The 22,410-nt window shown below is 43.7% G+C and overlaps 1 protein-coding gene across 1 annotated transcript in view; it reads left to right on the top strand.

The window, feature by feature from the left end:
- Positions 1-1,344: 1,344 nt before the first annotated feature.
- Positions 1,345-22,410, top strand: part of PDILT (protein disulfide isomerase like, testis expressed) — a 41,120-nt gene continuing 20,054 nt past the window's right edge. Inside the window, exons 1-3 of the mRNA XM_061153974.1 lie at positions 1,345-1,546; positions 12,460-12,666; positions 21,209-21,342. Of these exons, the coding sequence (XP_061009957.1) occupies positions 1,345-1,546; positions 12,460-12,666; positions 21,209-21,342 (543 nt within the window). The remainder of the gene's footprint in view (positions 1,547-12,459; positions 12,667-21,208; positions 21,343-22,410) is intronic.

The raw sequence follows: 22,410 nt of genomic DNA, 5'->3' as shown, positions 1-22,410 counted from the left end.
TAGCTACAGGTATTTATAAAATTTAACACTGTGACCAATTATCTAATACCAATTATTTTAGTATTAGACCAAAAAAATTACATTAGAATATTTACTTTTAAAAAATCCTCAGATAGTGTGCCAAACATATTTACCAGGTACGTATCAAATATCTACTCATTCATTCATGTTTATTTGCCTATCATAAATACCAGGTGCTAGGAATACAGCTCTCAAAGAAATTGAGGTCCTTATAAATTTAATCTGGACTAGCTATTTGCCGTGTTCAAAACACTTGAGTAGTCTGTACGCCACATAGGAAAATGGCTCTGTGCTTAAGCACAACATGCAAAGATCTGTGACAGTGATCCTATCTTCTAAATTATCAGGGAAAACGTTATTGGGGAGAGTGGCATTTAAAGAGAGACAACTGCTGACCCAAACCATCTGAACAGATAAGAACTGTAAAAGAAAAGATAAAAAGGAAAAGAAAAAAAAAAAAAAGAGGGGAAAAAAAGAGGAAAGGAAATCATGTTATAGACCTAATATGTACTCTTATCAGAAAGGTATCTGGATATATTTTACATCATTGAGTAAGACAGTTGGACAATGAACAGTATTGCCTATCTAATTCCATTTATTAATATGTTTCATATGTACATTTAAATATACATTCATACTGGCATTTTCAACATTGGTAAAGATTCATTCCAAATTGAGCCACTTTCTCAGGGGTGGGGTTATGGGAGAAATTTTTGTTTTCTACTTGACATTTTTTTATTGTGTTGCTTGGAATTTTTACATGTGTACATTATGGTGATTACTTTTGAAAGAAATATTTACACTTGAGAAAATTTGCTCAAAAGTCAAATGGAGTACACTGCCAGTAGTAAGCTTCCCATCAAAAGAGGTATTCAAGTGGGAGTCGGGGGAGCCTGAAGCAGAGGCTGTGATAGGGATTGGATTAGTCATCTCTGAGACCCAGAGGCTCACCTTGGGATTCTGGACTGAGTTTCACATCTAAAAATATTCTTACCTAGTGTCTGGGGAGCCAGTGGGCTTGAGTGTTGGTTTGTGATTTGGCTTTCTGTTGCTCTGAGTGGGACCCTGCTGCTCTGAGCTAATCTCATGCAGTTTCAATGGGCCCCAAGGTTAACCTCACTGGCAAAGTTTGCCTCTCCTTTTCCAGCTTGCTTTGCTGAGCTCTGGGCACTGCTAGGAAGCCAGTGGGGCATACCCAGGCCATGTTCTCCACATCAGGACTGACCTTTTAGGAAAGGAGATGGGGAGGGAGTGATGACGTGGGTCCCCACCACCCATGGTGATAAGAGTCCTTGTTCTTTCTCCTGCCCTTGAAGGACAGCCATGGAGGTGCTCTGGGTGTCTCTCCTGCTGGTAGTCTCTTGTGTCGGCACTGTCCAGGGCTCACCAAAGATGAATGGCAAGAATGAGAGCATTGACATGTCCCAGCCCTTGCATATCCTTGTGGAGGAAAACTTGATGGTGCTAACACCTCCTGGCCTGACTCAGATGCTGAACGAGACGCGCTTCCTGATGGTGCTCTTCCGTGAGTGTCCCCCACTCCTGGGCAAAGGGTGATGGGTGGGCTGAGACCTGCCCCCCTTTCTTCTGGCAGCCAGAGGAATTTTAATTATTGCTAAACAGATGGCGCTAGTGGAAAAGAACCTGCCTGCCTGTGCAGGAGACGTAAGTGACGTGGGTTCAATCCCTGGGTTGGGAAGATCCCCTGGAGAAGGAAATGGCAACCCACTCCAGTATTCTTGCCTGAAAAATCCCATGGGCAGAGGAGCCTGGCAGGCTACCGTCCATGGGGTCCACAAAGAGGTGGACACAACAGAAGCAACTTAGCACAAATACATGAGAACACATTTCAATAATAATTTTAAAAATAGCATCATCCTTAATTTCCAGATGAGAGTACTGAGGTCCAGAGAAATTGTCATTTGTAAGACACTATTTCGCCTCTTCGGTCTTGATTTGTATCTGGCTCCTCTGTTCCACTGAAGGCAAGAAGCCAGGATTTACCTTTAGGTGTCTTTACCATTCTGAACCTTAGTTTTCTCCTCTGTAAAATAGGTATAAACACAAGCGCCACATTGGATTATTGTAAAGACAAAATAAGTTGTTAAGTTGCTAAATAATATTGTAAGTTGCTGGGACACAGTTATGGGCACGGTCTCAAGGAAAATTTTTAGATCATCAGCTTTTTCATCTGAATTTTGCATGCCTACTTTTATTCTTCAGATTTTGCATCAGCAGGCATTTTGATGGAGGAAACAGACTTCTTTTTCCTGAGACATTGACACAGACCCATGTCTGTGCTTTGAGATAGGATGGAAGGGATGTTCATAACAACTTTCACATAGCAAGCACTTAGAGTGTGGCAGGAACTGTCCTTAGAGCCCCACTAAATGTTCTCACATACTCCTTATAATCACCCGGTGTACTGCCACTATTTGCCTCCCTATTTGGGGACATTTCATAATTGAAATTCAATTTACATCTGCTCTTGAAAAACCAAAAGATCTGGAAGCCCTGGCTTACATTCCTATAATGTGACAGTTGGCTGGAGCTGAGTGACAATTTCCCCCTTGTGATCAGAAAAAACACACTTGTCAGTTTGCCACATTCCTAGTCAGCCAGCCCCACATAGTCACACCCCTGCCTCACCCCTCTAGCATCTGAGTTTGTGTCTTCTGCTTGAAATTCAGGCCTCCCAGCCCCTTCCTCAATTCTTGTCTCTTCTCATTTGATACATTCTCTGAGTTACACCACTTCAGTGGGGTGGTCTTTGCATCAGCAGGCATTTTGTGCCAGTGACAGTATCAGTAGCTTAGTTACCCTGGATCCCATTGCTTCCTCAGATGACTTGTGCAGCCACTTCATAGCAACATACAACAAAAACATTCTTTTTGTGCCCTTAACCTTCATAGTTCCCAGGAGAGAAAATCTAATTGGGTCATTTTGCCTCCTTCCAACTTTCACCCTTATGGCAGAAAGTGAAGAAGAACTAAAGAGCCTCTTGATGAAAGTGAAAGAGGAGAGTGAAAAAGTTGGCTTAAAGCTCAACATTCAGAAAACTAAGATCATGGCATCAGGTCCCATCACTTCATGGCAAATAGATGGGGAAACAGTGGAAACAGTGACAGACTTTATTTTCTTGGGCTCCAAAATCACTGCAGATGGTGATTGCAGCCATGAAATTAAAAGACGCTTACTCCTTTGAAGGAAAGTTATGACCAACCTAGACAGCACATTAAAAAGCAGAGACATTAGTTTGTCAACAAAGGTCCGTCTAGTCAAGGCTATGGTTTTTCCAGTAGTCATGTATGGATGTGAGAGTTGGACTATAAAGAAAGCTGAGTGCAGAAGAATTGATGCTTTTGAACTGTGGTGTTGGAGAAGACTCTTGAGAGTCCCTTGGACTGCAAGGAGATCCAACCAGTCCATCCTAAAGGAGATCAGTCCTGGGTGTTCATTGGAAAGACTGATGTTGAAGCTGAAACTCCAGTATTTTGGCCACCTGATGCAAAGGGCTGATTCATTTGAAAAGACCCTGATGTTGGGAAAGATTGAAGGCAGGAGGAGAAGGGGACAACAGAGGATGAGATGGCTGGATGGCATCACTGACTAAATGGACATGAGTTTGGGTAAACTCCGGGAGTTGGTGATGGACAGGGAGGCCTGGTGTGCTGCGGTTCATGGTGTCGCAGAGAGTCGGACACGACTGAGCAACTGAACTGAACTGAACATGAAGTGTGCCTATTGTGTAAAGTTCTATCAAAATAATTCTAAGCCTCTGACCTCCATCCAGTTCAGGCTGTTAATGGTTTGTTTCCTTCAAAGTGTCAGAATGCACACCTGATTTTGCTTCAAGCCCATGGAGCAAGACCTAGGTGAGATCTAGTTTGGACCATTTTCTTTACAGGAGCTTATGAGCAGGACATAATTTCCACCTTACTGAACTACTCCTCCAGCTGGTTCCCTACCTCCCTCATCCACATCAAGACTTGGGTCACCACTTGGACATTTGGTTCATGGTTCTTTTCCCAGGGAAGAATTGAGAACTCTACGGCTGCTCTACCTGCTGTGGCTTGTGAGTTAATGGTTTGCACAGGTCAGCCGTCTAAGCCGTCTTCTCTTTTTTGCTGCAAACTTAATCCCTGAATCCTGGACCACCAGTGGAGATATTGAAGGATTTAGAGCCACACACTTTGCATGCACACACCACAACACTCATTTATGCTTCCAAAATGACACAGCAGGTGGACAAGCCTGGATAACCTATCCTATCTGTGTGAGAACGCAGGACTCTGTCCATGACCACTCTGCTTTAATCAGGGCAGAAGGGCAAGTTCATGGTTCTTTGGGATGTTGACGTTTTATAACTTAGGGATTGACATTGCGCCTGGGGCTATGAAGGGAGCCAATCCATTTTATATTCTTTAATTTTACCTAATAACAACCAATTTGAATACTTTAAAGTCTTCCCACCAGCAGATATTTCAATTCGGTGAACACCGGCAGAGATGCTATCTAAAAGACACTCAAACTCATTTCATTTGAAAATTTGATTCCTTCAAATACGCAGTTTAAATAAAAATGAATTCTCAAAAGCTGGCAGACCCTTTAAAATGACCTTTGGAAAAACGAATCTCTTAGGACGAGCGTTATAAAAGTGGTTTTTTGTTTTGTTTTGTTTTGTTTTTTTTCCAGGAGTAAATGACTCTTTACAAAAAGGTCTTTCCAATATTGTCCCAGGGAAATACTGTCCTGGTAACTATCAAATCCTTAGCTGCTGCCCAGCTTCTCATTTCTCCAAGGACTTCAGGTTCAAGAACCAACACTCAGAGGCATCTTTTCTCTTGGATATCTCATACATCTCAATGTCACATGTGTCCAAAATAGACCTCAGCATTTTTACTTGATTTGCTTTTTCTCACATCCTGTCTTGATTGACAGCATGGCTATCTTTATAAAGTCAAAGTCAGAAATCCTAGATCATTCTTGACTCCTTTCTAGTCTAACTTCTAATCTCTCACTGAGTCCTATTGAAACTACCTCCCGAAGCCCTCTACAATCTCCAGTCCTCCCCATTCCCCCCGCCAACTGCTGTAGTTATGACCCCATCATTCTCTCCCTGAACCACTGTGGCATCTTCTAGATCAGCGGTAGGAACTGGGCCACACAGCAGGAGGTGAGTGGTGGGTGAGCAAGCAAAGCTTCATCTGTATTTACAGCCATTCCTCATTATTCACGTTACTGCCTGAGCTCTACCTTCTGTCATGTCACTGACGGCATTAGATTCTCATAGGAGCACAAACCCTACTGTGAATTGCACATGCAAGGGGTCTAGGTTGTGTGTTCTTTCTGAGAATCTAATGCCTGATGAGCTGAGGCAGAGATCCTAATAAATCAATTGCTTGCAGACTCATCAAAACCCTATCAGTGAGTGGCAAGAGACAATTAAGCTGCATCTGGGGGCAGACTTCATAGTGGCAAGTGAGGTGAATTTCTTCAATTGTACAATTGCACCTTGGTGGCAGGCTTTAAGTCAGAATCCGACACTTATTTTAGTCCATGCATGGCCTGCCCGTGTTTTATTTACCACTTCTGTCTCTGCCTCTTTTCCACACTGTGAGTTTATCTCAGTCACTGTTTTGGCAAACTCACAAGCTAACTCTAGCCAAAATGAGCAAAAAAAAGAGTGTCACTGGGGAGCTTCTTTGAAAAGAGGGAAAGACTAAATTATGAGATAGCAGAATATTCTAAGACTGCCAACAAAAAGAAAGCCGCATTTACAAGAAAATATCAAGAGACTTATGTTACAGGCTCATTGCAACAGGTGATTTATATTCTCTAAGCTCACTTTATATGGCGACCAGCTATCCAACAAAGCCATGAAATCTTCAAAACTGCTTTGCCACATGAAGACCTAGCACGCTGCATTAAAAGACAAGCCTTTGGAGCTTTTCAAAAGAAAAAATGTGAACAGGAAGAACAGAAGTGACTATTGAGGGCCACCACGCCTTCAAACATGTCTGCACTGAGAGCATCGTTCTTGGAGGCTAAAATGCACATCTGATTGGATCACTCCCTAACTGAAAATCCCAAAGTCTCCAAACTCCTTAACATAGCTACAGTGTCCTTTGCTTGATTTAACCCAGGCCTACTTTTCCATTCCACTTGAAGTCTGTGCTCTATACCCTGAGTGTGGCTACCAGGTTGGTCACACTGGCCCTGGCCTCCTGGCCTTTACACTTGAGAGTCCCTTTGCCTATAGTGTCCTTCCTGACCTTCTTCAGTTGGATTGTGAGGTTTAAGTTCATGAAGTTGCCTTGTCAAGAGGCTGTGTTCACCTCCCTCCCACCTAGGCTCTGGCATGCTCACTCAGGGTTATGAAAACCCTGCTATTCATAACATTTGCCACACTGCTTTGAAACTGCTTTTAAACTTGTGAGTTTCACAGGGGACAAGGGTCAAAACTGATTCATCTCTTGATTGCTAACATCTAGGATTGTGCCTGGAGCACAGTAGGAGTTTGGAGATGTTGATAAATAAATGAGCTTTCCTTTGGCCCACAGTGTTCTCCATAAAGGAGACAAGAGAAAAGGAAAAGCTACATTTAGTGGAGGAGGCCAAAATGAAACTTAATAGGAGCTGTTTCTAGGTTCATTGATTAGTCTTCCCTAAGGCAGAGGTGGCAAGAGTCTGCCTTGGGAGCAGATTAAATGATGTAGATGGTACAGAAATGAGGATGGTGAAGAGGATGGCAATGATGGTGATAATGGGGCAATCATCATGATGAAAATGAGGAAGACCATTTACTCAGACCTGTAGTCCAGGCACTGGGCTTGTTCTCATTGTCCCTGTCTTATATTATGAAGTAAATAAAGTCTCAGAAAGGTTTAGGATTTGCCCAAAATTATACAACTGGTAAGTGATGAGGCCTGGATTTCAGACCAGGTCTAACACTCAATTGTTCTTAAACAGTGCTGATAATTGAAACATTCATTCATTAAACATTTATTGAATATTTATTATATGCCAGATCTATTCTAGGCACTGAGTGGTAAGCCAGACAGACAGACATCCTTGATTTACGGATCTTTTATCCTGGAGAAGGGAGTGAAAATGAAAGTGAAAGTTGCTCAGTTGTGTCCGACTCTCCATGGACTATACGGTTCATGGAATTCTCCAGGCCAGAACACTGGAGTGGGTAGCCTTTCCCTTCTCCAGGGGATCCTTCCAACCCAGGTTTCGAACCCGAGTCTCCCGCATTGCAAGCGGATTCTTCACCAGCTGAGCCACCAGGGAAGTCCAAGAATACTGGAGTGGGTAGCCCATCCCTTCACCAGTGGATCTTCCCAACCTAGGAATCAAACCAGGGTCTCCTGCATTGCAAGCGGATTCTTCACCAGCTGAGCCACCAGGGAAGCTCAGAGAGAGGAGACTCAAGATAAAATGATGCAGAAATGAAAAATGTAGCATATCTTAAGGGTAGAAGTACTATGGAGAAAAACAGAGCAGAGCCCTTAGGAAGTACAAAGAGTGGTGCAAGTGGGGCTGTGGTTATGTACAGGGTAGCCAGAGAAGGCTTTCCTGTGAAGACGGAAATTGAACAAAGACCTGAAGGCAGTAAAACAGCAACCTGAGAAAATTTCAGGCAGAAGGAACAGCAAGTGCAAAGGCCCTGAGGTGGGAATGGAGAGAGTGGCTAAGCTGAGTTGCTGAAGAGAAAAGTAGTGGGAAATAACATCAGAAGGGTAAGGAGCAGATCTGTAGAGTTTTGTAGGCCTTTTCAATGGTCAAAGAAACTTGCTGGCTGGACCCTGAGGAGCTGGGAGTTGGAGACCATCCTGAAGTCCTTATCACCTGTGAGCACTGTAAAGCATCCTATGGAATGGGGAGAGTATTGTACTCATGATCCTTTTCCATGCTTGATCTTGAACTCGGTCTAAAGTGGGGTTTCTCATCCTTAGCACTGTTGACATTTCTGCTGGCTAATTCTTAGCACTGTCTCTCTATGTATGTGTGTGTGCGTGTGTGTGTGTGAGATGGGGGAGGAGGGTGTCTTGTGCACTGTGGGATATTTAGATGTGACAACCAATAATGTCTCCAGATAGCGCCCAGTGTGCCCTGTTGAGAACCACAGTCTAAAGAAAGGCAGACTCCAGCTCCCTGTGCTGGGAGCTAATCTCCAGTCCCTACACTCACACCTCCCCCAACCATCAGACCCTCCCCTGACCCACATCCTCTGCTCCAAAAAGGGAGCATGGGTTACCTAGTAAAGACCCAGGCAAACACTGATTCTAGGTCCATTAGCCATTAATACATTCACACACTAGGCACACTGTTGAGAGCTATTGCCGACTCTAATGGGACCCTGGGTACAATTTGCTCAACCCCAAAACCCACGAGAGAGCCACAGAATAGGCCTCAGCCTTGTTTTGGATGGCTTGTCACCCTTGTCTTCCTTTCCCCAGGAACCAGATTTGCTGAAGATCCTGAAAACTACATAGGATCCTTCCTCCCCAGAGAACATCTGGTCAGAGCAAGACCATGAATTTCCCCCATGTTATCATAAGGCTTAATGTTTATTGGGCACTTCTGTATCAGAGCTTTGCATACCTTGGCTTACTATGTAGGCTTATTCTAAGGTATCAAAACTATCACTATCCCCATTCTATAGTGGATTCTATATCCCCATTCTATATCCCCATTCTGAGGAAGCTAAGGTTCAGAGATGTTTGAAAAACACCTTTCCTGGACTACAGGTACTGTAAGCCACCATAACTGTCTCTCATTTATGAAACCCAATGAAATAATGTTCATTGAGTATCTAGTATATGCCAGACAATGGACCCTAGTTAGAACCTGAAGAGGGCTAAAACTGAAGGAGCTCCCAGCAAAGGGCTCCCTGCCCATCCACAGTCCTCTAGGCACTGCTTTGCCCAGGTTCCAATGTACAGCTGAATTGACTCCATGCCCCATGAGACATAGTCACCAAAACCTGAGGATGTATGCATTCATTTTACCTTTACACGCTTGGCATTCAAGGATTCAGAGGTAAACACTGATTTGCAAATTTTAAAAAGATAGAAACTAGTGAACAGGACTGGACATAAAAAGTATATTTGTTTCTCCAGAGTCTATCTGCTCTGATATGAACCACCCAGGGCAGGGGAGATTGGAAACTCACCCCTCCAGGGAAAAAGAGTATTTTTTCCAGTCTGGCTTGCCTACAAGGTCAGTTAGAGCATGGAGTTTGGAGTCAGCCAGCCTTGGAGCTGAGTCTTGGCCTAATGCTTACTAGCTGTGAGACTTCTGGGTTTCTGTTTCCTCATCTAACATTCCTCACCTGTAATAGTAGATGACTCCTAGGCTTATTCTGAGGACTAATCAAGATAATGCACATAACACTTAGCAACATACTTGGCATAGTAAGTGACCAATAAATGCTGTTATCTTGTTATCAATACTACCATCATCATCACAATCATTACCATCATCATCACTGTCATCATCCTTCTGGTTGCTCGGGTCAAAATGTCAGAGTCATCCTTGATTTCTTTAATTTACAATATTCCACCTCCAATCCATCAATAAATTAACCTTGTCAATTCCTCCTTCAAGACCCCTCAAGGCTCTGACCACTTCTCACCCCTCCATTGCTACTCCCCTGACTCAAGCCATTAAACTTTCTTACCTGTGTTATTACAGTGGTCTCTAGCTGGCCTCCTTTTTTCCTCTGTGGTCCAATCTCCATGTAACATTCAAAACAATCCAGTAAAAATGTAAGTCATCACATCTAACACTGCTCCAAACCCTCTAGTACATTTCCACAAGCTTCAGAGGAAAGACCAAAGTCTATTCAGTGATCTACAAGGCCTGTGTCATCTGATCTCATCCCAGCTCATTCGGTTCCAGACCCAATGGACTTCTTGTCATCCCTCAGACATGTTGATGTTCTCTTACTTCAAGGCCTTTGCTCATATGTCTCCTTTGCCTGGAACTCTCTCTCTCCTGTGAGCACACAGCTTGCTCCCTCATCTTCTTCAGTATTTATTAAAATGTTCCATCCTCTTCTCAGTGAGACCTCCTTTTACCTCCCGACTTAAACTCCATTCCCAGACACTCCCAACTTCCATATCTGTTTGTTTTTTCTCCATAGCACTTAGCATCTAACATAGAATACAGCCTGTTTCTTTACTGTCTACCTTTTTCAATGAGAGCAGTGATTTTTACCAGTCTGTTCACTGTTAAGTCCCCAATACCTAAAATACTTCCTGGCACATGGGAGATTCTAAAAAAGATTTGTCAGATGAGTGAATGAATGAATCCCATTACTGCAACTAGTAGGTCCCATCCATCCAACTCTCACGCCCCAGTGGTCACAGTCTCTTTCTCTCACTCCCATGCTAGACACCAAAAAGCACTGGGCTATGGGTGGAACCTCAAAAACTCCACTGTTTGGGCAATCATTCCAAGTGTTTCTCTTGTCCCAAGCTTAGAAACTCAGATTTGGATGTTATGTCAATCAGCAGCCCTGAGCCAGGCATGGCCAAATCCGTGAGGAAGCCAGAGGAGAGGCCTGCAGGCCAGAGCTGCTGGCAACAGGCCCAACCCCTGCTGGTGGTGAGGGATGGGGTGTTGAAGGCAATGCGGGTGACAAAGCAGGCAGTGGACAGGCACTCCACAAGGGAGGCGAAAAGTCACACTTTCTGTCCATTGATTGAATTTAATGAAAGTGATCATTCTCATTTGGGTTCCATCATCGGAGCAGTGTGCTGACTGGCAATGGGGCATGTGCCAGTTGTCCCAGGCCTGGCTTTCTGGGTTTTGCTTTACAAAAGCGCTCTCTCTTGTACTTGGAACTTGCCCATGGCAGTGGAAGTGACTTGCACTGGTTTTAAGTGCTCCAGATGGACAAAGGAGTTTGAGGAACATAAAGCATTCTGGCTTAAAAGGGAATCAATGACCCCCTGCCCTGGCTCAACCCACCTGCTGCAGACACTGGGCTGTGAGAGCCAGCGAGGGGCCTACAGTCTCATGACACTGTCAGGAGGAAGGGAGATAAATGTGATTGCCTTTCAGCCCCTCCCACTTAGGCCAGGAAGTCTTCTACTGCTGCTGGGATCGCATGCTAGGCCCCCAGGGCTCTTTCCAGAAAAGGGCCCCTCACGTCTACTTCCAGCCCACCGCCTGGCAATGTGAGAGGCCAAGGAATCCTGATCAATAGTGTCAGATCTCTTCAACACGCTGGACCAAGGAGATGAGCTGGGTGGGTAGGGGGCCATCATAACCTCCCCCCATCCCCTTACCCTTCTCACATCTGGCCTCCTTTTCACAACCATGTCCCCTGCCATATTACATGCAGATACAGGGCAAACGAAGGGGCAGAACCTGTCCTGTTAATTCCAGGAACTTCCACCAGATGGTGCTCATTCTCCCTCTCTCTCCAGGCCCCACCCACCCGCTTCTCTCTCTTTTTCTCTCCTCTCACCTCCCTCCTTCTCACTCTCTCTCTCCCTCTACTATGATTTCTGACAGAATTTTTACCCTAATAACAGTATTAATAAGAAGGCATTATATACTGACCAAGGGCCAGGCCTGATGCTAAGGACAGGCCCAGTGGAGGTTAGAGAGCAAGCCCCCAAGCCAGAGCGAGTGAGTCCCATCCTGCTACTCCTCCTATTGCCATGCAGCTTTGGGCAAATAAGTAATTTCAATTATGCAACAGTTTCCTCCTCTATCACAGTGAGATAATAATAGCCATACCTACCACCATAGAAGCTTCTCTGGTGGCTCAGATGTAAAGAATCTGCCTGGAATGTGAGAGACCCAGGTTCGATCCCTGGGTTGGGAAGATCGCCTGGAGAAGGAAATGGCAACCCACCCCAGTATTCTTGCCTGGAGAATTACGTGGACAGGGGTGGGCTACAGTCCATGGGGTTTCAAAGAGTCAGACATGACTGAGTGCATCTAACACACACACACACACACACACACACACACACACACCCCATAGGGGTACTAGGAGGATTCAGTGGCTTAATCCCCATAAACCTCTTAGAAAGTAATAAGCACTATATAATTGATTGTTAAATCTTTTGACTCAGCTTCACAAAGCAACCACTATTTCCCCACTTTATTGATGAGGCATGTGGGTCTTTAAGAAATTAAATTGCCCAAAGTTGTATTGTTTCCAGTGTTGCTGAACCCAAAAAAAACCTGATTCATATCTCCCAAACTGATCAGTTTCATGAACTGTGATATCCTGTCACATTTCTGAATCTACCCATTAGCAGTGGAGCATGAGAAAAACCCAGGAGTTAAGCAGGGCTTAACTTTAAAAAAAAGTCTTAACAAAGGCTTAAACTTAACAAAGCCTCCTCCTTGGGAGATGGGATGGAGGAGAGGTTCTAGTGAGTTCTGTCTTCTTATTGGCTCTTTCAGATAACCCATCCTCAAAGCAATCCAGGAGCTTAGCTGAGGAGCTGGGCAAAGCCGTGGAGATCATGGGCAAAGGCAAGAATGGGATTGGCTTTGGCAAAGTGGACATCACAGTTGAGAAGGAACTTCGGAAGGAGTTTGATGTCAAGAAGGCCCCAGAGTTGAAGCTATTTTTTGAGGGCAACAGATCACAGCCCATCAGCTGCCAAGGTAATGGTATTTGTGTGTCAATCAAAGGAATGCTAACTATGGAAACACAAAAATCTATGTTTCAGTGGTTTAACAGAATTACAAGTTTATGTCTTGCTTGCACCGAACCCAGTTGTAGCAAGGTTGGCTGTGGGGCTTCTGGTCCACACAATCTTTCAAGGACCCAAGTCCCTTTCAGCCTGTGGCACTATCCTCCCCTAGGACCTCCGATTCTCTGACTGTTTCCTCTGTGTCTGGCCAGAAGTTGGTGCTGGGAGGCAGAGGAGTGCCACCAGTGGGGTCCATAGCGCAGACCTGGAGGTGGTGAATATCACTTCTATTCTCATCCCATTGACCTGAATTCTGTTATGTGGCTCCACCCAACTGAAAGGCTGAAATATAGCCCTGCTCTATGACCATAAGGAAAAAAATAGATTTTGGTAGACATGTACTTACTTCCACCATATCTGAGCTGGTGGGCCCTGGAGGCACATGAGATGGCGCAGTGAGGTACATGGTTTCTAAACTAAAAAGACCAGAGTGAGTTCCTAGCTTACCTAACTCCCACTCCCACTGCACTCTTCTACTTTAGAATGATCTTGATGCAGTCTCAGCCAAGGAAGCAATGACTGATCAAAAGGGAGACTGGGAGGTGCTAGAACAAGATGAGTATGGGACAGGGTGACTACTAAAGTAGAAGCTAAAGCTTCTGTCACCATCTATTTCATTAACTCATTCGCCCACTTATTCCATGCATTTTTATTAAGAACCTAACATGTACCAAGCCCCACCTTTTAAAAATATTCATTTATTTTTATTTGGCTGCACTGGATTTTAGTTGTGGCATGTGTAATCTAGTTCTCTGACCAGGGATTGAACCCAGGCTCCCTGCATTAGGAGCATAGAGTCTTAGCCCCTGGACCATCTGGGAAATCCCTCAAGCCCTATCTTAATGTCGGGGAATTTTGAAGAATTTTGTGCCTCAGTGTGACACATAGTAGCTCTTAATTTTTAAAAAGTGTTAAATACATGGAGAAGCTAAAGGTAAAGGGGAGAAAGGAAAGATATATCCATTTGAATGCAGAGTTCCAAAGAATAGCTAGGAGAAACAAGAAAGCCTTCCTAAATGAACAAAGCAAAGAAACAGAGGGAAAAAATAGAATGGGAAAGACTAGAAATCTCTTCAAGAAAATTAGAGACACCAAGGGAACATTTCATGCAAAGATGGGCACAATAAAGGAGAGAAACTATATGGCTTTAACAGAAGCAGAAGATAGTAAGAAGTGGCAAGAATACACAGAAGAACTATACAAAAAAGAACTTCATGACCCAGAAAACCACTATGGAGTGATCACTCACCTAGAGCCAGACATCCTGGAGTGTGAAGTCAAGTGGGCTTTAAGAAGCATTACTATGAACAAAGCTAGTGGAAGTGATGGAATTCCAGTTGAGCCATTTCAAATCCTAAAAGATGATGCTGTCAAAGTGCTGCACTCAACATGCCAGCAAATTTGGAAAACTCAGCAGTGGCCACAGGACTGGAAAAGTCAGTTTTCATCCCAATCCCAAAGAAAGGGCAATGCAAAAGAATGCTCAAACTACCGCACAGCTGCACTCATCTCACACGCTAACAAAGTAATGCTCAAAATTCTCCAAGCCAGGTTTCAACAGTACGTGAACTGTGAACTTCCAGATGTTCAAGTCGGATTTAGAAAAGGCAGAGGAACCAGAGATCAAATTGCCAACATTTGTTGGATCATCAAAAAAGTAAGAGAGTTCCAGAAAAACATCTACTTTGACTGTGTGGATCACAACAAACTGTGGAAAATTCTTAAAGAGATGGGAGTAGCAGACCACCTTACTCGCCTGCTTAGAAATCTGTATGCAGGTCAAGAAGCAACACTTAGAACTGGACATGGAACAACAGACTGGTTCCAAATTGGGAGAAGAGTACATCAAGACTGTATATAGTCATCCTGCTTGTTCAACTTATATGCAGAGTACATCATGCGAAATGCCAGGCTGGATGAGGCACAAGCTGGAATCAATATTGCCACGAGAAATATCGATAACCTCAGATACGCAGATGACACCACCATAATGGCAGAAAATGAAGAAGAGCTAAAGAGCCTCTTGATGAAAGTGAAAGAGGAGAGTGAAATAGTTGACTTAAAACTCAACATTCAACAAACTAAGATCATGGCTTCCGGTCCCATCATTTCATGGCAAATAGATGGGGAAACAATGGAAATAGTGACAGACTTTATTTTGTTGGACTCCAAAATCACTGCAGATCGTGACTGCAGCCATGAAATTAAAAGATTCTTGCTCCTTGGAAGGAAAGTTATGACCAACCTAGACAACATATTAAAAAGCAGACATTACTTTGTCAACAAAGGTCCATATAGTCAAGGCTATGGTTTTTCCAGTGGTCATGTACGGATGTGAGAGTTGGACTATAAAGAAAGCTGAGTGCAGAAGAATTGATGCTTTTGAACTGTGGTGTTGGAGAAGACTCTTGAGAGTCACTTGGACTGCAAGGAGATCCAACCAGTCCATCCTAAGGGAAATCAGTCCTGGGTATTCATTGGAAGGACTGCTGTTGAAGCTGAAACTCCAATATTTTGGCCACCTGATGCGAAGGGCTAATTCATTTGAAAAGACCCTGATGCTGGGAAAGATTGAGGGCAGGAGGAGAAGGGGACGACAGAAGATGAGATGGCTGAATGGCATCACCAACTCGATGGACATGAGTTTGGGTAGATTCTGGGAGTTGGTGATGGACAGGGAGACCTCGTGTGCTGTTGTTTATGGGATCGCAAAGAGTCGGACATGACTGAGCAAGTGAACTAAACTGAATGTGTAGATAAATTGATAGATGGATGGAATAAAACTGATGAACACAGAAATGCCCAACACAACCCTTCCTATATTAGTAGAATGTTCCCATTGTGTATGTTGAATGATTGAATCACAGAAAACTGAATCTGTCTTTTGCAGGGCTCAGCATTCAGCATGTTTTCAAAAATCCTATTTGAGAGTGGTTGCAAGAACCAAAGGGGAGGAGTGGAGAGGGCCACCATGTGCAGGGGCTGCAGGCTGCCTTGCGGCTCTCAGAACAGACATAGAGTATGAGATGCCTCAGGGCAGATTGCATAAAAGACTTGGAGCCTCCTCCCAGCTGGTTTGTAGGAGGGTGGTGTGTGAGGGAGTAAGAAGAGAAAGAGATGAGGAGAGAGGAAAGGAGTGAGAAAAAGGATAAAGACTGCTGCTTCCTATGCATTGATAACCCTCCATGGCTACCCACTGACCTAAGTGAGGAGCCCTTTGTGATGTGTTGGTTCAGAGGAGGGCTGTGAAAAAAATAAAAGCCCGAAGTTACTTTGTCAAAGTACATATCTGCTCATGGAGTTACTCAGCCTCTTGGGATGCCCTCACATCCTAAAGGACAGGTGAGGTCCAACTCCACTTAAGGGTAAAAAGGTTATAGCATAGCCACTTCCAGACTGTCTGAGCCCTCTTTGTGCTGGGAGCCAGTGCCTGGAACCTCCTCGTCATTCAGGAAGTGTCACCATCACCTCCTCCAGGAAGTCTCCCCTGATTGCCTGGGTCATGGTGCCTGCCCTGTTTCTGTGGTCCCACAGTAACTGTCCTTCCTTCTCAAAGATCTTACCTCTCACCTGAGAGCACAGGACGGAATCCAATCTCACTTCCTTTCCTGGGGTCTCTGAAAAGGCTACCAGAGCTGGTTGACACTGTGACTTCAAATCCTCACTATGTACCTGAGGAGCAGCCACTCCCATCGAATTCTGATTTCTTCATCTGTGAACTGTGGATAGCAAAGATATCTACCTCGGAGGGTTCCTGGGAAGAAAGATAAGTGCACATGTCTGAAGCATTTGCTGTGTTACAGATACTGTTCTAGGCCCCTCTCAGATGTCATGACACAGTGTAGGAGGTGCTTGTACAGGTGGGGAAACTAAGGTGCAGAGAGTGGAATAACCCTCAAGGCTCCCCAGCTAATAAGCAGTGAGATTCACAAACATTTTCTCTAAAGGACCAGAAAGTAAATATTTCAGGCTTTACAGGCCAGTCTCTGTTGAAACAATTTAACTCTGCTGATGCTCTGAAAAAGGAGCCATACACAAACAAACAGATGTGGCTCTGTCCCAATAAAAATAACTTATAAAATTAGATGGCTGGTCAGATTTGGCCCATGGGCTATAGTTGACAGATCCTTCCTGCACATTGTTCTGTCCTCTAAGTAAATTGCAGATGTGGTTATTATTGTTCAATCACTCAGTCGTGTCCAACTCTGTGACCCCATGGACTGCACTACACCAGGCTTCCCTGCCCATCACCAACTCCCGGAGCTTGCTCAAACTCATGACCATTGAGTCAGCGATGCCATCCAATCACTTCATCCTTGGTCATCTCCTTCTCCTCCTGCCTTCAATCTTTACCCGCATCAGGGTCTTTTCTAATAACTTCTCTCTTCGCATCAGGTGGCCAAGGTAATGGAGCTTCAACTTCAGCATCAGTCCTCCCAATGAATATTCGGGGTTGATTTCTTTTAGGATTGACTGGTTTGATCTCCTTGCAGTCCAACGGACTCTCAAGAGTCTTCTCCAAAACCACAGTTTAAAGAATGTGGTTATTATTATCCTCAGACTACTACTTTTCTGACCCTAGTCCAGGGCCTGGAATGCTTAGGTTTTTAATGCATATTTTGTGTTTGAATGGGGTGGTATTAGAAGGTCCCCACCACAGCAGGCTTGGAGTAAAGAAGCCAGCTCTCATTTGTACTAGGCTTACCCATCTCCTTCTTTCTCAGTATGACCCTCAGCCATGGAAAGAGGCAATGGGATACTGGGATGCAGTCAGGGCCCGGATTTTAGGATGAGTACTAGCTGTGAAAACTCGAGGCAGCCTTGATCTGTCACTTCCTATAAAGAATGATTTGTGCCAATTCTGCCACTTGACAGGATTCCTGAGCCAAGCGGGTGATGGTACTTTACCGGCCTCCTCCACTGTGACTTCTATGAAAACTTCCCTCAGATGTAGGTTGGGTTTAGTCCTTGTTGGGTCAAATTCAGGTTCTCCTCTGGTCTCCAAGGACTGATGGTGGGAGACTTGGCTTTGACCATCTCCTTTGAGGGAGGGAGACTCAGGCTGCCTCCAGGCCCTCAATTAATGATGCATTCACAGCTTGTGCCTGGAAATATGCAGCAGTGTGACGGCCCCAGTTAATTATTGACACGACATTCACACCTCAGTTGTCACTGTGTACTCTGGCTCAGAGCCGAGCAACAGGAGAGGCACCCGCATAGCAGGGACAGTGCCCGACACTCAAAAACAAACTGTTTGCCAGGTTCAGAGCTATCTCAGTCCCATGGGGCCCAGGGGGCCAAGTGGAGTTCATCCATCCTAGAGAAGAGGGTTCAAGATCAAGTTCCCTCAAACAGAGTTGTCTAATGATTCATTCACCTCATTCATTCATCCCATGATTTCCTGAGCACCTACTATGAACCAGACATCACAAGATGTAGGGGGAGGAAAACTTTTCCTTTCTTCCCTTTCAGGTTCTTTGGGTGGTCTAATAATTAAATTGACATAAGAGAGATTAATTAAAGAAAAATTAATTTCATATGTACAGGAGTCCCAAAGATTTGAGGCTAAAAAGAAGTGATCAAAGTAGCTAGATTTTATATCTTTTAGACAAAGAAACAATAAAGTTGTGAAGAATTGACAAGAAAAAAGGGGTTGGGGCTTGGGGTAGAAAATTAGTGAGGAAGTAACCAGGTTTGTTTATATAGCCTTCTTGACCTTAAATCCCTATGAGTGGTAATAAGGACGTCATCTATCCTGCTAGTATTGGGATAGTACTGCCACATGGGAGATTTATTTCCTGCTTTCAGAGGGATAAAGAAGAGTCAGAACATCTTTTTTGCACAGGCTGTTTCTCAAGTACCTTTAATTCAAAATAGTATGCCAAAGTAGTAGAATTTGAGGTGGCATATTCTGTTATCCCTAAGGAGCTACTGAGAAAGTTAGCAAAAACTCATAACCTCAGAAACAGATTCAATGAAGAAAATACAACAGGTCATAATACAGAGAATGATTGAAAGGAGAGTAGGAAAAGACCAAACTGAGGATTAAATAGGTAGGATGAGATGCACTTGAGAGCTGAGAGGAAAGGACAGCCCAGGCAGAGGGACTGGTGGATGCCAAGCCTGGTGTGCTGGAAGACAAGGGTACAACTGGAGTGTGGACGCAGGGAGAGGGTAGCACAGAGGGAAATCAGAGCGAGGGTTCTGATGACCTGAAATGCAAACTCGTTTGGAGGGATTTTATTCACCTTTTTTGGTATTTTCAGAATTTCTAAGATAATTTCTTTCAGGTCACTTAAAAAAAATAACTTTTTCAGGCAAAGCCTTTAGGAGAAAGTTTTTTTTTTTTTTTTTTCATGATGTGAGGCTCTTTCTTCCTAAAAGATGGCTTGGACCACTGTGAAAATAGAATCTTAACCTTGGGCTGGTATCTGGGTTGTGGGGGGGATGACTGCTGTGAGTCTAACCATGGTCTGAGGACGACATAATGCCTCCCCACCCACTCTGTCCCTTGAGACCACCACATCATCCTCTTATGAACTTTCAGAGGCCTGACTCACCATGACTTTTTTAATGGCCTAATCTGTATCTACTGAAGCTGGACATTGTGTCCCCATGACCAGAAATTTTTCTCTTGGGCATGTACCCAACAGAAGTGCATATAATGTGCCCCTAGAGACATGCCCAAGAATTGATTCTTAATAGCCCCAACCTGTAAACAAACCAAGTGCCCATTAATAAGGAATGGATAAATAAGTCCTTCACACAACAGAGTGCTACACAGCGGTGGGAATGAATCTCAAAGTACAACATGGAGGAATCTCACATGTGCAATGAAGCCAGATCCTCAAACACATACTGTGTGACTCTGTTTATATGCAGTTCAAGAACAAGCTGTTAGAAGCTAGGATAATTAATTGTTACTTCTAGTTACCTCTAGGTGACAGTAGGGTAGAGGCTGGGAGGGGGCACATGGGGACTTCTAAGGGGCTGATAATTTTCTATTTCTTTATCTGGGTGGTATTTGCACATGTCTGTTCATTTTATGAATGGTCAAACTGTATATTATAATTTGTGTACCTTTCTCCATGTAAACATACTTCATTAGAAATTTTTTAAAGGCCTGATGTTCTTAGGAAAGGTAAATAATGACACTTAGTGCCCTTTTCAGTCAATTTAACAATAATGTCTTTTTCAGACAATTTAGCAACTCAGTGTGCATTCCTCAAGCCCCAGGCTGCAATTCCTCCTGCCACAGGACCGTTGCATAGCCTGTTTTCTCTGCCTTTCCTTCTCTAGCTGCTTCCTGTTAACTCCTATGTATCCTTCAGTTTTCAGCTCATAAGTGGTTTCCTCCAGGATTTCCTCCTCAACTTCACAGTGTAGGTCATGTATCTTTTCTACTGGTCCACAGAATTTTGCTTTTTAATGCTAACTTTGGGTGTGATTACATACTTTTTAATGCAGTTATTTGACAATTATCTTCCTCAACAGAATGAGAGCTGCATAGCAGAGGCAAGGTCTTATTTCTGTTCACCATTTTATCCCCAGGATCAAACACAGCACTCTAACACGGCTCTCCAATGCATATTTATCAAATGAATGAATGAGTGAGGGAATGAATCATGAGAGAAGGAATAAAGGCCTTTTTATGTCATACAAAGCAACTCACAACTAACATTGCTCTAGCTGATAAATTCATTTTAAATGATCCATTCTATTCTATAACAGTCTTTGACAGAAAATATTTTAATTACCTGCCATCATATAACATCGATGATCCTAGCAAGCACAGTCCATTTGTAGCCTTGTGTACATTTTGGCACACTATTATGTCTCCCAGATCTGGTAGATGTGTCTCAATTTTAGAAGCTTTCTGTATGCTTGGCATTTCCTATATGATAGCTGAGAAATGGAAGTCAGGATCGATGACCTTAGAGGACATCCATGTCTCAGCTAAGGAATGGGAGATACAGGGAGATAATGGAATTTTCCTAAGGGTGCAGAACTAGCTGGTCTTTCTATTTACCTTTAAAATTTTTATGTTTTAAAAAATAAATCCATCTTCCTTTCACTTTAAACGGTGAATAAGAAAACACGGCTGGGCATGCTTCCTCCTGGGTTCCTTCCTTCCCAGGTTCACTAGTGGGGTGGCCAATAGCAAGTTGAAACCTCAATATGTATCCCATAGGGTTACTATGGTAACCCTAATACATGCAAAATGCTCAGCACAGTGCCTGGTCCTTGGTAAGTGTTCGGTAAAGTTTAGTTGTTATTAAAGTTTATATCCTTGGGCCTCAGGTTGAGGAAGAGAGGAAAAATTGACCTTGGCTTTCAAGGGGTGGGAATCTAAGGCAAGAGGTTGCTACTCATTTAACTTGGGGAAGATAGGCCTTGCTCCAGTTCAAGGGGAAACTTCTGTGGGATCCGTTTAATTGTACCTCTCTCTCCAGGAGTGGTTGAATCTACTGCCTTGGTTGTTTGGTTGAGAAGACAAATTAGCCAAAAAGCATTTCTGTTCTCTGACAGCAGTGAGATAGCAGAGTTTGTGAATTCCAGGCCCTTGGTCATCGTTGGTTTCTTCCAGGTACTGCATTCAAGAGGTGGGAGGGGGCTTCTCAGTTGCTAAGGATTCCTGTGTATGGGAGGGTGGGTGGGGTGAAGAAAGGTCTTCCATTTGGGTTAAATCCATGCCCATTCTTCCTTTTTCAATGAGTGGTTTCCTGGGAAAACTGGAAAGATAAAAAATAAAGAAAAAGTGGAAGCTGAACAAGTGAAAGGCAGGAGGAGCTAACTACAAAGGCAGACAGTAATGGGAAGAGAAAAGAGGCGATTAATATATTTTGAACTGGTTTTGATAGTATAACTTATCTTTTTGAGGTCCACTTAGAACATCAACGAATAATAAATGATTTTCAAATTGCCCTTGCTTTTGGAGAATGAGTTTCTTATACATCTTTGCTCATTTCCTATAACTTTGATGACTCCTCCCTTTTTCTGAGTAGAAATCAGAACTTTGGGGTTATATTTATACACAGGAAGAATTTGTACTTTTTTCTCTTCCATTTTACATTTTGACATTGTTTTTGGCTGCAATTTTCTTTCAAGCTAAAGAATGAAGGCTGAAACTACAGTCATATCTTAATATGAAGTTCATATTTGCTACTACACATGATTAAATCAATGGCTTCTTCTGAAGGCAATTAAGGACTGTGTGTGCATGTATGCTTAGTCGCTCAGTTGTGTCCAACTCTTTGCAACCCCACTGACTATAGTCTGCCAGGCTCCTCTGTCCATGGGGTTTCTCCAGGCAAGAATATTGGAGTAGGTTGCCATACCCTCCTCCAGGGGATCTTCCCAACCCAGGGATTGAAACCAGGTCTCCCACCTTGCAGGCAGATTCTTTACCATCTGAGCCACCAGGGAAGCCCATTTAAGGACTAAATGTTATTAATAAAAAGTCTCAACAACTGTGTTAGTACAGCCTTCACCCTCATACTTGGAAAAGGTCAAGTTTATCAATTCTCTCTGTTTATCTCTGTGGATTTGACTATTTTGGCCTTAGTCATAGCCATAGAGGAGAAGGCAATGACAACCCACTCCAGTACTCTTGCCTGGAGAATCCCATGGATGGAGGAGCCTGGTAGGCTGCAGT

Source organism: Dama dama, chromosome 10 (assembly GCF_033118175.1).
Source record: "Dama dama isolate Ldn47 chromosome 10, ASM3311817v1, whole genome shotgun sequence".
Lineage (NCBI taxonomy): Eukaryota > Metazoa > Chordata > Mammalia > Artiodactyla > Cervidae > Dama > Dama dama.
This window is presented reverse-complemented; position numbering and strand designations above follow the sequence as displayed.